Raw genomic sequence first — 18,357 nt, forward strand, 5'->3', positions numbered from 1 at the left:
ATTAACTAGATAATCAATCGCAGATGCAATTTTATTTAATTTCCTCCCAAGAACAGACAAGCCAGTTGAATTGGAATTTTATAAAACTTATTTCTTTTCAGCAAAAATGGTACTCTCTGTTAAAGTTTTATTGCACATGTTTAACCTAAAATCATTTGAAAAAATGAACAATCAAAAGTATTTGACATGCAACTATGTATTAATGATTATTTTACACATAAAAATTCATTCAATATTGTGGTTATATTATTCTGGTTCTATTTCACACACTAAACTACATTTTTCATCCGCCTGGTATTAAAGTATGTATTAAATATGGTTAAACATGGCTGTTACATTTCTTTCGGGGTCTAAGGTAAAACCAACAGGTCTTAGGTGTTTCTAGGTGTGTATTTCCAAGTAGGTGATAGAATTCGATACAATCTAACCCACATCCATAAGTTTTTTTGTTATTTTACTTTATAAAAATCAACAAATGAAATGATTTTACTTACTTTGAATGTATCCGAGAGATCGCCACCATCTTATACAACCTAATATCATTTTGATCATCCTCTACACTGTCCGCAGAGATATTTTCCATTGACAACATGTTAATGTTAAGTAAAACCAACTCTAGTTGTACCTGTAAAGCATACATTTTTTACTTGTTTACGTATATTAGTATTTAGATGCAAATGTTAAGTACTCGTATACAGAAAGTTTTAAAAAATTACTTCTGATATTTCCCGCAAAAAGTCAATTGTTAGTTGGACATGAAGGGTCAAGTTTTCAACTCTCAAAACTTCAACAAGACTATCCAGTGTGTCTATTCTCTTCTTTAAAATATTGTATTTGCTAGAAACAATCGTACATATTTATAAATGTATAAATAGTCTCTCATCTTACACACATATTGCATTGAAATGTGTCGGGATAAAGAAAACAATTTTGAAGAAAAAAAGATTATGTGTACTATTTTATGTTTTCATACTTTTATGATGTATAATCATTGATGAGGAAGTTCAGTCCTATGGGAAATTGTATATGAAAAATGTTTTTTTTACATGGGGTAAAAATTAGAGCATGTCAATGAAAAAAAAACAGTAATTTAAAATATTTACATATGTGTATTTATGTGAATATATTTTTTTGATGTACAAATTTTGACCAGTTTGTGTTTGGTTACCTGAAAAATATTGCATTTAACAATAACCCCGCCTAAGTGTACTTATTCTTGTACTTGAAGTTTCAAATAAATAAAAATAAATATGTATTTGTAATTAAACAAACCTTTTGACATTGTTTTCGTAATGTGCGAGATATTTGTAGAGCTCGTTCAGATACATCATGCAATCTGTGTGTCCCGTGACAAGATTACTTATCATGTGGTAGGACTTCAACTTGACGAGCCAAGCGTATGCAAACTGAAATAACTGTCTAGCTTGCTCCGTATTCCCTATCAACTCGGCAGTCACTTGACTCTCCACACTTTCCAAGTTCAATGAGTGAAACAGGATGGTTTTTTCCACATCCTCTTGATTCTTTTGAACATCTCCTTTGCTAAAATCCTGATCGGTACTTTGTATTTCCTCTATTTTAGGCTTTTCTGCCTTGCTGCATACTGGGAAGTTTCCGAGAATGGTTGGATCTTTCGATTGATCCATTATATCTAAAACAGATGTTTCTATCTGCGGTACTGTAAATTCTTTTTCGGAAGGCTTCCTCGGGTAGTTGTCTTTAGAAAAACTGAAAAGCTGCATTGCATACTTCACCCACATTTTGGCTAGTTCGGTGATATTAATATGAAGGTCGAAGTATTTGCCCATCGTGTTCGGTCCTTGCTTACTCATATCTTCTTCACAGTACTGTAGTACAACATATGCCGCAGCTAAATGATGTCGTGCCTCTCTAAAAATATATTGCAAAGAAATCAGTATAGTTTAATTATTCCATTAAAATAATATAGAATGGGAAGAAAATTCTGTATTATTTTTGTTTCCAATTTGTTTTATTTTTCATGTAAAAATGCACTATCAGAATAGAATAGTCGTATGTCAAATTTATTTATTATAGTAACATTAATAAAATTTAATGTGTTGTGAAAATGACTTTATTGAGATAGCAAAATCTCAATAAATGTTTGTAAATATTTGTATAAAACCACTTAATGACATTTCTATGTCTACCGGTTTCGAGATGTACTCGTCTATTCGACATGACATTAATTACACTAACACGAATATTTCACTCCCACTATTTGCATGTTAGTGTAATTAATGTCCTGACGAAGAGACAAATACATCTTGAAACTAGTATACATTGAAAAGTCGGTTTGTGATTATGTACAAATATTTACTAACATTTATTGAAATGTTTGACCACAAAGTTAATGCTTTAAATATAAATAAGAAAAATAAAATTTGCATCTCATATTTTAAAATTATATTCGTATTTTTAAACTGTATTCACGAATGTGCATATAAGTGTCAGAGAGGACATTCATCAGTTAATTTTTATATGAACCAGAACTTAATTTTAGGCCGCACATATATTTTGTGGCAAAATTCATTTGATTACATATTAGCTTAAATAATCGTTATAGAATGATGTTAAACTTACACAAACTTTCCTTTGTATAGAAATTGAGCTGCCAAACTAGTGGCTTTCTTGGCCCAAAGGACTGGACTCCCATCAGCACTTTCTAGTTGTCTCTGCAGAACCATATTCTCATAAAGTTGAAATTTGTAATTTTTTCCTAATTTATAGTACACATATGCTTGTATTTGAATATTACTTGTTACTACTTTATAAATGTTTGATAAATTCTCATTTATTGCAATTGGCAGAATGTCTTTAAACAACTCTTCACATGTAAAAACAATACATTTGGAGTTTTCTTTTTTCTTGTTAAGGTAAGCAGATTCTGCATCTTCAAGAATAGTTTGTGAATCTGAAAACTTTTCTCTATTTACTAATAGGAAAGCTGTGAAATTAACAACCTTTAAATAAATATAAATACACTCATCTTTAGATGCAAAAGGCTTAAGCATATCAATAGTTCCATGTGCAACATTTTCTTTTTCACCGTTGTCAACAAAGGAAAGTTTTGCATAGTCCAGATTTATGAATGCTACAATGCCAGTTAGTTTACATTGTCTGGCACTTTCTTGAGATATATTTGCACTTTGGATTATTTTATCTCTCAAATCTTTCAATTTGTTTACCTCATTTATACTAGGATCTGTTCTTTTTCTTATTTGCCTTTGTAAGTCCTTAAATTCGCTATATTGTTTATATAAGTCATCAGAATGGCTCATTCTATCGTGATATATTACGATAATCTATGAATTATGAATTTCTAAATATGCATTTGCTAAGGTAAACTGAGGTAAACCAGGGGTAAACTAAAGAAATAAATAATGCTAAAATAATAAAGAATCTGCTAATTATTAATATTCTTTATTTAAACTATTTTTTATGTAAGTACTAGGGTATTTTCTTTCAGTTGGTAGCTGACTCAGTTTAACTTCTGGTAAGGCCTCATTGAAAAAAACCTTTATTCAATAAAAAATTACAGTACATTTAAAAACAAAAATACATGCAGTTCAGGTTGGACTTGTTAAACAAGTGTCAGGCTCTTGTGTTTAGTAATATCGGGTTCTTGGATTTGGCTTTATACACAATCCAAAGTGTCAATTCTCCCCTTATTATTTATTCACATGCATCTTTTTCCAATGACCTCGGAATAGTAATACAAAAATAATTAAATAAAATGACTTGTGAAACAATAAAGGGTAAAACTGATATTCTGATCATTAGAAATTCTCCAAAATATAATAAGTTCAAATTAGTTATTTTCATTTTATGGTGGAAGTTAATCGTTTTTTAATTGTCATTAGTGATACACATGTAATTTTAAAAATACAGATAAGTTTCGTAGACCAATTTTAAGTTTCATCGCTTTTGAAATATCATCAGACTGGTATTTTAAACGATGTGGTAAAACTATTTACTACTAAGCAGTGAAAACATGAAAGAAATATTTTAAAGCCACAGAAAATTTCAATCAAATTAATTTTAATCATTAAACAATACGGGATATATATTACAAGATAAAATTTGCATAAAATCATGTAATATGTACGTCTATATTGGCTGTATTTCAAATTGAAATATCGGCTGAATTTTCAATAACACTTTATAAAGAAGTAAAGTAGATAATTTATGTTATTGTAGGAACCTGTGTAAAATAATAAGCTGAATTTGCAATTTCAATATCAAAATATATATTGAATTTTCAATAACTATATAAAGAAGTAAAGCAAATGACTCCGTTATTGTGAGAACCTGTGTAAGATAAAATTGTTCTGCATAACTATTTATACTCAATGGTAAACATTTTGAACCTTAAACCGAGATTACAAAGGGGATAAATTAATCGTAACTTCTTTTGCTTGATTACTTCTCCTCATCTTTTAGCATTATTTTATTGATAGCATCTTCGAAAATAAGCCATTTTTTGTAAAAAAAAAATATTCGTCACGAAGGTATCGTCTTTACGATATTTACCTACTTACGAAATCGTAAGCAGGTAAAATTAGTAGCGACGGCAACACAAGTAATGTGTAGGCAACACTCAATGAATGTCAATGTCAAACAGATAAATGTTTTCTATTTCTTGTTTACTTTTTAATTTTAAGAAATAAAACGTTGTTAAAGATAAAAAATGGAGTTTGATGTTAATAAAGTTTGTAGAGTATGCCTCGAGGAAGGTGTTTTAACATCAGTTTTTAGCTTTGACTTCGGAATCATGCCGTGTCAAATGCTAATGCTTTGTACAAAAGTTAAGGTTAGTGTATTTGCTACTTTTATTTATTATGAGGTTAAATACGGTTTTCGTGTTGTCTAGTGCATTCTTTACCTAATTTTAAAAATTCAGATTCAAACCAGCGATGGAATGCCTCCACACATTTGTAATAACTGCATCTACAGACTCGGTGTTGCTTACCACTTTATAAAGCAGTGTGAAAATTCAGATTTCCGCCTTCGACAGTACTTAGGACTGGAATTTAAACACTCCTTCAAGTAAGTATAAATATTTTATGCTTTTAAAATAAATCAAATGAGATACATACCAAACTGACTTATTTCAAAGAAAATTCATGACCAACAAGTGAGCTTATTTTCTTTTTGAAATTTAAAATATCTGAATTTTTTTATGCTTCATTTTCAACTAGTTGTAAATAACCACGATTTAAAATAAAAATCAAGATTAGTAGTCTGTGATACTACCAAAATTAAGTGTTTTGAAAATAATGCAAATACAGTCACACTTGGTTATAACGATCATGTAAATAGATCTCTGATGTAACGGGGAAACATTCATCGACATTTCAGTTTATGGTTTTTGTCATACGTTTATTCACTTTTAAAATGAGCCACTTCTCGTACATACTGGACAAAAATATTGTCAACAGTTGAGCAAAAACTCTTCAATCGTTTAAAGACATAATTATAAAAATAAGAACCTCAGTAATAAAATCTAAGCGGGCGGCTAACTTAGGAACGATGCCGCTGGGCATCGGGATCAGATGACGTTTATGACACTATATAAGTGGCTAAGCACCTAATTGGTGTTTTTGCCGACAGCATTGAAAAAATATTACACACATGGTTAAAATTGCATGCAAAAAATCCAAGCTTTGTGAACTCAGTAAGTATGGCTCGGCACCGTATTACAATTTACAACTTGTTTTGTAGTTTATTGACATTCTTACTTCGGAGGTTTTTACATCGCTTTTCAGTTTTTTTAAATGTTTTATGGTCAGTGCATAGTAAACAATACGAGTGGGTGATGTCAAATCAGTTAAATACTAACCCTTGAATTATAAACTTGTTTTATAACAAGAGGAAGTGTCTCTCAATTCTTGAAAAAGTGGCAATTATTTATGCAATAGAATGTGGCGCAAAAAACTTCTTATTCAAAGTGTAAATATTGTGGAAAAATAAGAATGTTTATTTATCTGCATTTTAAATTTAGAAAGTAGTATGTCTGTAAGCATTTTTTACCATTTTCCTTAAGAGTTTTATTTTTTTAATCATCTGTATAAATTATGCATATATTTATTTGTTTACTTAGTGACAAGCAATGGCAATTGGATTATAAAAAACCTTTCTCTGGTATAACGAATAATGCTTATAAGGAGCAAATTCAGTCTGTCCCATCTTCCTCGTAATAACCAAGTTCAACTGTAGTTTAAAATTACGTGCGATATTCGAACAAAAAATTAAATCAGACAGATTAAATCACCATAATAATCGCATAGCAAGAATCATGTCTTATAAATATTAAAAGAGTAATTGTGAAATCCTTGGCTTGGGGTCCTTATTTTACTTCAGGCGCTAGTGATCACAATTTAGGTTCGTTAATGAAAACTCTGATGCTTCTGAATATAATATTTTAATCAGACTTCAATAAAATTATAAAACTTCAAGTATGTGTGACTAACTAGGAAGGTAAAACCCGAACTAATGTAGAGCCCGGCCGTGGTGCGCCACTCACACATTATTCATACATATAACTATGTTAGTGCAATATATAATGTTTGGAGACTACAGTAATTAAATATAATCATCATTTCTCTACCAAGAATATTGTGTATTTGGCAGACTACTTTTCCACTGTATATATATATATATTTATTAGTTTTCAGGTTATGTATTTTCTCATTCATGTAAAAATAAAATTAAAAGCACGTATTGCATCCACATAACAATGTTAATGCCACTTATTTGATTTTGTTTCAGTTTTAAAGATGCCACTACCAATACTGAACCAACAATAATGGTAAGGTTAGCAAAAATGAACTATAAAAAATATTTATTATAAAATACACTGATAAATTAGCTAGTTGTTTAAAGTTGTACTTTTTGCCATTCTGATAGTATATTTTGTGAAGTGATTGTTTTACAGAAACCACCAAGCCCTGAGCGAAAAAAGATCATCCTTAAGAAAAGAATGTAAGTATGGCTATTTATGTCAATTATAAATATTTTAACTTGTGTTCGGGTGGTACAGTTCTGCAGTGTAATAGAGCCAGAACCCTGAATGAGTGTTTTCAACTTATGATTACTCTGGGGTAAAAGCCCCAAAGAAGGAAATCGAGCGGAGATTAGTCCGCCTCTTGGTGTGCTGGTATTGCGTTTGTCTATAATGCACATGGTCTTAGGTTCGATTCCTGGTAGTGTTGACATGAAATGTTAATTTAAAAATTTATTCTTTTTACACTGTAATATGAGCCCATTGCAGGTGAAGTGAACCAACTGACAAAATGGTCAAACTTTTGTTTTGATATTTTTAGTTATTATTGATGTTTTGTACATATATTCCAGTAGAGAGAACAGAAGATTTTTGTTTTCCATCGGTTATATTAAAAGAATCTTAAAATTAGAAGAATGTAGAAAGATAATAATTAATATAACTATAATATAGTATAAATATAATTTTAATATAATATGGAAACTTCACTGGTCCATTAGAGTTAAGTCTAACTGTGTAAAATATAAAACTATGTAACCGTACTGTATGTTTCCTGAATAAAAGAAAATAAAAAATAAAATAATAAAAAAAATGCTGTAGAACTCTTTTGGGCTTATAGTATTCTAATGAATTGTGTTAAATTTCATTTTGAACAAAATAAAATGCTATAAAAAATAATAACAAATAAAAAAATTTTAGACGAAAATCAACAAGCAACAAAAGGAAGCCGGAAGATAAAAAATTAAAACGTGGCCCTAAACCTAAATCTAAACCGGCACAAACTTGTTTTGAGTGTGGAAAATCATTTAAATGCGCAGCACAACTGGAAATGCATATAAGGTATGTATTTATGAATATGTATGAGTATTCACGGTGTTTCAGGACCAGAGGCGAAACTTCAGAGAATTCAGGATTAAAAATAAAAAATAATGGAAATAAATGGAAAAAGGATGTTCTCGCCATAGTGATTCCTGGGAAAAAATGACCATTGTGGTTTCCCGTTGCCATCTCTGGTGGATTTTTTTGTTGGGGTTACCTTCCCTTAGCTGGATGATTTTGGTTTTAAAGCGCCAGGAACTCGCCTTTTATCTTCTCGTTATCTGCTGTGATCACACCTTTATGTATGCTCAAATTATGGCTAGTGGAAAAAAGTTTTTTGTATTAATGATAGTTTTTTTATTTTTAATATAATAAAATAAAAAATATGGTATAATATGTAATGTATTTCAAATAAAATTATTATTATATAATGTAGGTTAAGTATGAAACAATTGAAGCAATATATAAGAACCTGTTTACAATTCAGCGGGACTTTAACTTAAAGTCTTTTGTATAAATATTTTTGAAAAAAAAATGTAGTAAATTTGAAAAATTACATCTAAATAAATAAACCATATAAAATTTTTCTACCATCATATTATGTCTCAAAATAATTATTAATAATTGTTTTTTTAGTTCAGTGCCACACGGTGGTAATAAATGAGACAAATTTATGTTTGTACATAGATTCCACTAACCTTGTAATGCATTGAATAGGCGGCTTACCAATGGTAGCTTAAAACTATAAAATTTTGTACTATCTCATTTTCAGAACCCACACAGGTGAGCGACCCTTCTTGTGTACATATTGCCCTCGGAGATTTGCCCAGAAGCACAACCTTTCTATCCACATTCGCACTCACACGGGAGAAAGGCCATTTCAGTGTGAAATATGCAGGTAAAATATATTTATTTAATGTAATTTATGTAGTGAATGATTACCTCAAGCACTTGGGTTACAGAGTGAGATCACAACAAATTAATGTGTTTAAGTAAAAATACTGTACACCGCCATCACATGTATCCCATAACATTTTTTTTTTTTTTAAAGATAAATATTATTTACTTTAGAGTTTTTTTATTTTATTTATTTTTTATTTTTTTTTATTTTTATTTATTTTGTTTAAATTTTATTTTTGGTATTTTATTTTATTTTTGGTATAATAAAATAAAATACTTAAACTCATTAAAATAGCATTATATCAATTCATTAGTTAACCCATAGAAAATTTGTTGATAATGATCCTTAAGATAAAAATAACTTTATTTAATTTACTTACATATAACTTTGAATTATGTATCCTTACCTCTGTTCTGTATAAATACATTTAACTTTTTAATAAAGATACCAGTCTCGAAGATGTCACGAAAGCGATGAAACCGGTCACTGGATATTCCAAATTTGTGGATTAAAGTATCACTCGTGTTTTATTTAATGAACTTTCACTTACAAACTTAAATGTTTGAAGATTCAGTCTGTTAGTCAATAAATCACCCACGTTTCTGCTTTATAAACTTTATGTAAAGGATCTTCACCGACAAGCTACATGCATTGGCTTGGTGAGTATTGTAAAAAAAAAATATATACTTGTAACTTATGTTTGAAATTTTAAAAAAATATGGTTCCGTTAAAATAATATTTAAAGATAAGGTTTATTTTTTTGTTTTGTTTGTATGTTTTGGTTTCTGTTTCAAGTTTTATTTTGTACAACATATACATATGTTTCTAATCTATAATCTTGTTTTTGGCTTGTATTTTTTTTTTGCAGGCCTTTTGGCCTCAATAAAGATAAAAACATGTGAATTCAGTTTTACCTTTTTTCTTTCAGTAAACAGTTCTCTGCGCTAGGAAACTTTCAGTCACATAAAAAAATTCACACAGGCATCAGAGACCAGGTACTGGTTTATTAATTTCACTATGTACAGCTGATTTTCCTAAATTTGTGTAAAAATAAATATATAGATAATGAATTATTAGTGTGTTTTGAGAATAGGGAAATATCACATACTAAGAATACCAATAAAAACACGTGAAATGGATTTATAAAAATTATTTTATTTTCAAAATCAATATGGATGTTGTAAAAAAATGTTTTCATACATAATTTAAAAAATAAAATTGTTAAAAAAATATGTCTTTACAAAAACGTGACATGTTTAATCTTGACAATTGTGACGTCAAGATTCGTGACTATTTCGATTTAAATGGTCACAATTTTTTTTAACATTTTACAGAGTTGTGACGTATTAGGGGCCTGGCCAATGCAATGATCCATTATCGCGGGAATTTAAAATTATACATTAAAAATATTTTTATGCTACTGATAAGTATTAAATTTTTTTTTTTTACTTGACACTATTTCGTAGACTTTTATTAATTAAAAATTTTAAAAAAAACATAATGTTTCCCTGTTATAAACATTATGGAATTATTTATATAAATTTATTGGTCTAATCAACATCTATTCTAAATAAGTAACCATGATTTATCAAATTAAAGGCTACATGGCAAGAAGGGCACATGAACAAATAACAACTTTAACAGGAGAGCAAAAAGAAGAGTAAAAATAAATACCTTGTGTTGCCAACTTCCACTATGCGAAAATCGATAGATTCATTGTCTTAGGGGCGGGAGTGGTGGGGGAAGGGGGATGTATTAAAATCAAACCAAATGGCGGGCCCCTTGGACTAATGACTGACGCTTGCCTGACACACGGAGAGTTGCGGATTCGATTTCCAGTTAGATCACAATAATTTGCGTAAATTTTTACATTTATCTTAATTTTAAGCTTAATGATAAAATAATAACTACCAACCGCTGAAATAGGTTTTGTCTAAAATCAAGTTGATCTGCTGATATTCCATTTAATTAAATAGAAACTATGAAATTATGAAGAGAAATGATACAATTTTAATTCATCAACTTTGAAAATTATCGGAAATTACTATTTACCAATACTAACCAATCAACGTATGTATTATGTACGACCGAAGGATAAGTAGTATTTATAATAATAAACAGATGGCAGAAAAAGTAGCTTTTTGAGCAAACAGAAGAAAATAAGTATTTGGTTTATTCTTTAATAAGTGGTTTGCCTATATGGCCTAGTGGGTTGAATAAATACAAAGTAAAAAAAAAATCTTTGGAAAAAATGGAAATGTTTCAAAATCAGCAGGGTTGGCAACACTGCGTGTACCCTTCAATTATTAATACCATGCCTATACATGCATTTTGCTGCTTTTTATACCAAACTTTAGTAATTTGATGCTTTTAGATTTGTCCAGTATGCAATAAAGCTTTTATATCCTCCGGGGATCTGTCTCGGCACATGGTAGTACATACGGGGATCAAGAACCATCACTGTGACGTGTGTGCAAAAGGCTTCCACAGAAGTCGAGACATGGTAAGTACCTAGTACCTATGTCTTGCAATAAGAACTGATGCATAAAACACAAAATATGTCCGTATACTGTCCATATACATATTTAAAAAAATAAACATAATAGGGCTACAACCAAGAATAGGGTCTAAAATTCCAACCGTCGATGCGCTCTATAGCTGCAAGACATGTAATCCAGCTCTTATTTGTTAACGGTTTTAATAAATAATTAGAAACAACAAAAACTCAATTTTTAAATAATGTAAATGGGCAGCTAGATTTCGTACCTTCCATGGGCTCTGTAGTTGCAAGACGTGTTGTAATCTAGCTCCCTGTTTGTTATTAGATTCTATCATAATTTGGCGGCCTCCGTGGTGTAGTGGTCAAGACGTTTGACTCACGCACGGTAGGTTCCGGGTTCGATTCCCGGTGAGAACACAAAAATTAAAATGTGATTTTTCTCAAGCCTGGTTGTTCTGTAATGTAATTCACCACTGTAATTGGGCCTCCTGGCCTGTTGTGGTGCAAAAAATGAAATGAAATAATTAGAAATGAGAAACTAGAATTCCAACCGTCTATACGCTATGTTTTTGCAAGACTGTGACTGTGTGAAAGTGATTTTCACAAAAATTGCGCCATATAAATTTTCCACAATAATAATAATGTATTCTGTGGCGAGTTGACATAAATCCACTTCCTAGTGGTAAGTGTGTTCGCCGTCCATGCTTGGGGTCCTCGGTTTGATTCCTGGCAGAGTGGACATGAAATATTGGAAAGATACACTGCAATTAAAGTGTTAATGCAATGCCATATGCAACACTGGATGCGGAGCGGATATGGAAATAATGATTTCTGTGAAAAAATACTGTTTGATTTATTTCTGACATAGTAGGCATGTATTTATTTATTTTACATAAAGAGCAGTCGTGATGCATTCAATTAATATTATGATTTGAATCCATGACTTATCTATTTGTTGCATTCATAGGGGAGGATGCAAAAATGTGTTTTTCAAAAATCCCGATTTTAAGTAACCTAGTTGTAGTAATAACGCCGTGATATACAAAAAATGAATGTGAAAAAATATAATAAAAAAGTCAATAATGTTTTCAAAACAGGTTGTGATCCTGTGGCTAGTGTTGCGGACTCACAGATCAAAGGTTCGAACCCCCTTCTACCACAACTTGATTCACATTTTCTTATTGTGAGTTATTTACTCGTTGAAAATGGCCCCAAAATTTAAATGTTTGGATCAATCATAAGAACCCAAATATTTATATTTCTTTTTAAAAAATTAAAAAACAGTACTCGAGAAGTTTATTACGTTAAGTTATTACGAATAGAAGCATGAAGTCAGACTTGATTAATAACTAACAAATCCAGAACCAAACCGCCTTACCCTCATTACCATACCTTGTGGAGTCTGTGAATAGGATTCAAAGGTTCTGTTTTTTACTGCAATATATAAAGTATGAAGATATTATGTTGGAATTAGTGTACCGATATAATGAAGTATTATGTGTAGATAACGATAGGAAAAATGCAAATAAAATGTAAATTATTATTTTTTTTTTTTTTTTTAAAAAAGAAATATTTGCGTTCTTATGATTTACCCAAATATTTAATTTTGAGGGCCATTTTCAACGAGTTGTAAATAACTCACTATTAGAAAATGGAATCAAGTTGGGGTAGAGTGGGATTCGAACCACGGACCTTTGGTCTGTGAGTCCGAGACACTAGCCACGGGACCACAACCCGATTTGAAAAAACAAGGTTTTAAAGGGGTGTTATATTGATAGGTGGCGCACAAGAACAAGGTCCACACTGCTCGATCCGGGCCAACACTGCCTCCCGTAGTACCCCACCCCCTAGTGGCCGCGGGAGGGGGGGCGGAGGAGCCTCCTCGCCCCCTACAGCCTCCCCCACCGCACATTGCTACCCCGGCCGCCAGGAGACCTCTCCACTTGTTCCATCAGGATACCCTTACCACACATCCATCTCTCATAAATACACACTTGCAATTAAATTTCTAATGCACAAGAAGACAGTTTAACAATATGTTATAGATTTATAGTATGCAACTGGTCATTAGCTCTGTGAATGTGACTTCTGTATTTCCTTCTCAAAAAAATGTATTATTTGTGTTGTCATGTGTATAGTTATAATTCAATTAATTTTGAGACTGAAGTTGATATTCTCCTGGATAAGTCAATAATTTATATATAATATTTTTTTGATTGAATAAATAATGCTTTCAACAGTGCATTTTTATTGTCTAACAAAATAGATTGTCTTTAAAACAAATAATTTGTTTATAAGTGCGCATGATATTATTTTCAAAGTATGTAGAATATTTTAGACTTTTAGGTACCTCTTCCCAAAGTTTCTAGATCGGTTACACAAATTGCACCTTATCTTGATAGTAATTCACTATTGTGATGGGTTTCTTCAGACAATTTAATTCATGCAGTTATTGATTGTCGCATTATTATCAAAATTACAACAATGCTGAGAAACCAAATATTCATGCCAATATTTTTGTATCAATCTGTCCATTTTTATTAAATAGGGTCAAAATTTGCAAATCAAATTGACAATTATTTATCCAATTTTAAAAACACCTCTTTTGGCTATGGAACCCTAATAATTGAGCTGGCAGAACCCCATCTCGACAATAAAAAAGTAAATTGACAAAAACAATATTTTTAAGACCCATAAAACCTTATTGTTTGCTTGTTGTAAATGTTCGACTTGAAAAGAAAACCTATATTTTAAATTAAAAAACTGTGTATTTTAGGTGAATAACAAAATTCTGCCCGATTTCTAGGACAATATGCCTCAACTCTCGGAACTCCTGTAACCTTTCAGATGCCTTTTAAAAAACGGTTGCTCTAGACCGCATCCAAAGAAACAGTAATTTGGCATGCGATGATGGTAATCTGTTTAATACTAATGTTTATTCCTTTTTGTTTTAAATGGGAAGTTCAGTGTTTTTTTTTGTTTGGTTATAGACTATTACACTGAGTCAATTTAAAAAAAAAAATATATTTAATATTGATGTTTTTTGTTGATATTTCTTGATAAAACTCCATAGGTAATGATTATGATAAAATTATAAATAAACTCATCAATGAAACTTCGTGGCGAAAGCGCTCGTTGGTCAAAATAATAAAAAGTAAATCTAAACCAAGAAGTTTCTTTGATAAGTTTATTTGTAATTTTATCATGATCATTATTTACCGTATTATCAGCGCTATGATTTTTTTAGGTTTTGTATTTCTGAAATAACTCCGCATGTGACGTCAGGGGTTCTCCTCTGTCAGTTCTCCCGATTGGTTTATTTTAGGTAAGCAAACCGGATATCCTTCATAGCTCTCATATCATTGCTTGGTTCATATGAACCATAAACGTCGTTCAAAGTTTTATAATTTATTTAGTACATTTTCAAGAAACTTTGCCGTACAATTTAATGCTCTAATTTTTACCGCACGCAAGAAAAAAATTTTTGTATCCAATTTCCCGTAGGGCTGAAGTTCCTCATTGTAACCATTTTTTCTGCAGCTACTTTCATATTGCTTTTTTTTTCTTAATTTTATATATTTTTAAAAAATCTATATATCTTTATATTTCTTTTGTAAATATTTCCTGTATTTTTCCTTTAGCTTAATTGTCAAGTTTTTTTAGTCTCTTTGGCGTACACATTTAAAAATAAATTTTAAAACTAGATCCAATATGGAGAAATCTATTGTCTTTACTAAAATATGTGGCTAAGCAGCCCCCTTCATTAAATAACTTTGTTTTTCTCACATTTCTTTAAGATTTGGAGGAGAGAAATCCGTTTCCTGGACTTTAATACCTCGTTGCTTTAGTTAGTTTTTGTACAACAGACCATTTTTAACGAGATAAGTTAAGTGTACAGGAGTTCTGAGAAAGCCTTTATTTATAAAATTAAAATGTTTTTTTAAATTTTTTATTGTTTAAGGGGGGTTTCTTAACAAATTTTGTCTTATGTTGTGGTCATTATTTATGTGTATTTTGTAAAAAAAAGCTTTTAAGATCTTTTCCTGCAGAATTCTGTTGGATGAAAACGAACTGAAGCGACGACATCTAAATATTTATAAAAACTATTGTGAAATCATTAAAAAAAAAACCCAAGTTTAGAGATTTATTGAAATATTCCAAAAGTACATAACAACTATGTACTTAAAATAAATATTTTTCATTTTGATAAACAAAAAATAATATTCACATAAAAACAAAAGAAAATCACCAATAAATTATTATATATTTAAAAAAAAAACAATTTAATAAGGTTGCATCGAGCTTATATTTACAAATCTATTAACGATTATCTAACTTCTGCATATTTGAAAAGGCGTTTTAACGAATAGGGACCCACATATCCAGAATTTCTGACATCTTTTTTCGTTCTGAAAAAGAAAAATCCATAAATCAGGGCTGTATATTTATAGCATTACAGGAATGTACACTTACAAGATTTACATCAGATTAATAATATTCTGAGACGGTTGGGATGTGACTGTAAATATTGTCACTGCCGCCGGGTAATATCTGTTAAGTAACATTTAAAAAAAATTATGGAGATAATTTAAACAATGTGGCTTTTGATGACGGATTTTTTTTTTATTGAAACATATAATATGTAATTTTTATTTTATGATTTAATTTAATTTTAAATTGATTGCGACTTTAAGCATTACACACAATTGAGTTAAATTGACCAAACCGTATTAGTTATGTTTCCGTTTTTGCAGCAATTTTGATACTCAATGTGATGTTTAATCATCGGTGTGGCCAATATATAAAAGTGTTATCACATAAAAAAATTTATAAAAAACAATTAATCACTCTCTAGGGGGTAGAGAAGATTCAGAATACCACCCCTGGAATGTAAAACTGACCACCTTACCTTCCATGCAACAAATATGATCTAGATACGCTGCAATTGGAATGGCAATGCAGTGCCCTATGCATCACTGGGTAGTACAGATGAGGAATGATGGTGATTTACTTAAAAATTATTTTCAAAACTGTAAACTCATTTCGCCATGCCCTGTTAACATCTGTGTATAGCGACTACAATACGATAGCTTAATAATAATTGTTATAAATTGGTAATAGAAACACGATTGTACAAGTACTCCTTCAAATGCCACAAGCGAGATATCTCGCACACGGCGCAGCGTGACACACACACTCGCAAGTAAATCTCTAAAATCTTTTTGCGGCAATTTCTACACATTACCTAAAATTAATCGAGAGCATTTTGGGTGGCATCTTTTAACAAAACATATCCCCATTAAAAATATTATTTTTCATATTTATTGTTCAGCAGGCCCACCGATTTACAGAAACATTGGCTTCTGGCATTAATAAGTGCATATCTATATGTCAATGGTCCATCAAATACTTGAAGATGGACATGAAAGATGTATGAATGTAGAGAAAGCGAGGTCAGTATGCAAGGATAGAGTGATATGGCGTTTTATCCTCTCCACCTACGAGGAAACGGCGTGATGGTTTGTTTGTTGTTTGTATATGTCAATGGATTCTAATACACAAATTTTATCCAAAAAATATGCTGAGCATTTAACATATTTACCAGGCAGTGAAAAGTCTTCAGGGTGCAAAGTAATGTAATGCCTCAAAACGGCATCCTTTTCAGCGTAATAATTAACGCGATATTTATCGACGTATGTATAGATCGTGCCCAGACCGAGTGGAAGATAGATAAATTTTTGGAAACCTGAAAGAATTCAATTGTAATACATTAAAAACAAAACCAACTTATTTGGGATTACGTAAGCTGGGTAGGAAATTTATACAGACCGCTGTACAGTGGACGACGAGTGAAATAATTTAAAAAACACGCAGTTGTCAGACCAATCACTCCGCCTATCAACTGCGGCCAGATTTTGTTGAGGAAAGGTTCAATCCTCTCTATTGGTTCTAGAAGCTCCAAGGGCGTTGTCGGACGTTTCGGATATATCGGGTATACAGGGCATTCGGGCATTTTTACAGATGAAAGATCGATTTCAAACGAAAAAAAATACAAATTACCTAACACCGATACCGAAATTGAACGAAACGACCATAGAAATATACTGAAATATGTACATAGTAGCGATGAAAGTAGTCGACCACAGTCGAATGAAAGCCCGAATGCAGTAATGTAGTCGAATAAATTCACTCGACTACAAATAGACCAATGGGCTAGCTTTACGCCGACTATCGAATGAATTAGTAATTTCCAAACTAATGAATTCACTCGAATGCAAATAGACCAATAGGCGTGCGTTAAATTCATTCGACTACAAATAGACCAATGGGCGAGCTTTACGCCGACTACTTTTATTCGACTACTTTCATCGCCAACTAATTCGTTATGACGTAGTGGGCGCTGGGATCTGGCAGACGTGATAGTTGAAAGAAAATGCTTCTGTTTTTTGTAGTTATGTCAGCACAGGTAAAATAAATATGTATATTAATATAATTAATATATAAAGTGCATCATTTGACAATAAAATAAAGTGACGTTTGTTTATAGGTCTGCTGCCAGCCTATTTGTGTACTTAATAATAATAAAATTTATATCAAATCCAGCCGATCTGAACAATCAACACAATAACAGCTGATTGTAGTTTTACATGCGTGACCTAAACAATAAATATGAAACAAAAATATTTTAATTTTCATCCTTTGTTTGGCAGATAAATTTAATATTAGGTTATGTCAAGTAATAATAACCACAGACCATAATTATACCCATATAAACATTTTTAAATACTATAAAGTAAGGATCATGGTTTGCATTATTATTGCCATAGTTAAAAAAAAAACAAACCGACGTACCTACCTATGTAGGTTTATAATTCGTTGCTCTACGGGTGGAATTTTTTAATTTTCAAACCATGTCTCCATTTTCTTAAATTTTGATTTTTTTCAATTAATTTTTATTTTTTTTAAATATTTTTTTGTATTACTTTTTTATTAGGGTACCTTACTATAAACACAGGAAGTTTTTTGTATTCACGTCCCGGCTTTCTAGAAATAAAATCTGTATTATAACGTGACTTCTGTTTTTCATATAATATTACAAGTAAAATAAAAATTGAA

General features: G+C 30.9%; 3 protein-coding genes across 3 annotated transcripts; 1 reads left to right on the forward strand and 2 right to left on the reverse strand.

Moving 5' to 3' along the window:
* Nucleotides 1-5: 5 nt before the first annotated feature.
* On the reverse strand, nt 6-3,410 carry LOC148273622 (KIF-binding protein-like). The gene is made up of 5 exons (XM_088238417.1): nt 2,602-3,410; nt 1,273-1,890; nt 717-837; nt 495-625; nt 6-145 (listed from the first exon to the last, which is right to left on the reverse strand). Exons 1-5 carry the CDS (start codon nt 3,297-3,299, stop codon nt 88-90), a joined length of 1,626 nt encoding a protein of 541 aa, XP_088094543.1. The 5' UTR covers nt 3,300-3,410; the 3' UTR covers nt 6-87.
* Nucleotides 3,411-4,602: 1,192 nt separating this feature from the next.
* LOC148273623 (uncharacterized) lies at nt 4,603-13,485 on the forward strand. The gene is made up of 9 exons (XM_088238421.1): nt 4,603-4,831; nt 4,922-5,067; nt 6,790-6,829; nt 6,956-7,002; nt 7,721-7,861; nt 8,613-8,738; nt 9,670-9,736; nt 11,116-11,244; nt 13,020-13,485. Exons 1-9 carry the CDS (start codon nt 4,709-4,711, stop codon nt 13,251-13,253), a joined length of 1,053 nt encoding a protein of 350 aa, XP_088094547.1. The 5' UTR covers nt 4,603-4,708; the 3' UTR covers nt 13,254-13,485.
* Nucleotides 13,486-15,528: 2,043 nt separating this feature from the next.
* ND-B14.5B (NADH dehydrogenase (ubiquinone) B14.5 B subunit) lies at nt 15,529-17,438 on the reverse strand. The gene is made up of 3 exons (XM_088238415.1): nt 17,071-17,438; nt 16,844-16,987; nt 15,529-15,650 (listed from the first exon to the last, which is right to left on the reverse strand). The coding sequence occupies exons 1-3, from the start codon at nt 17,252-17,254 to the stop codon at nt 15,601-15,603; spliced, it is 378 nt and encodes a 125-aa protein (XP_088094541.1). The 5' UTR covers nt 17,255-17,438; the 3' UTR covers nt 15,529-15,600.
* Between the last annotated feature and the right edge of the window lie 919 nt (nt 17,439-18,357).

The sequence above is a fragment of the Micrasema longulum genome, unplaced genomic scaffold (genome assembly GCF_059751315.1).
Source record: "Micrasema longulum isolate JH-2025_06_02 unplaced genomic scaffold, ASM5975131v1 h1tg001893l, whole genome shotgun sequence".
NCBI classification, from domain to species: Eukaryota; Metazoa; Arthropoda; class Insecta; order Trichoptera; family Brachycentridae; genus Micrasema; species Micrasema longulum.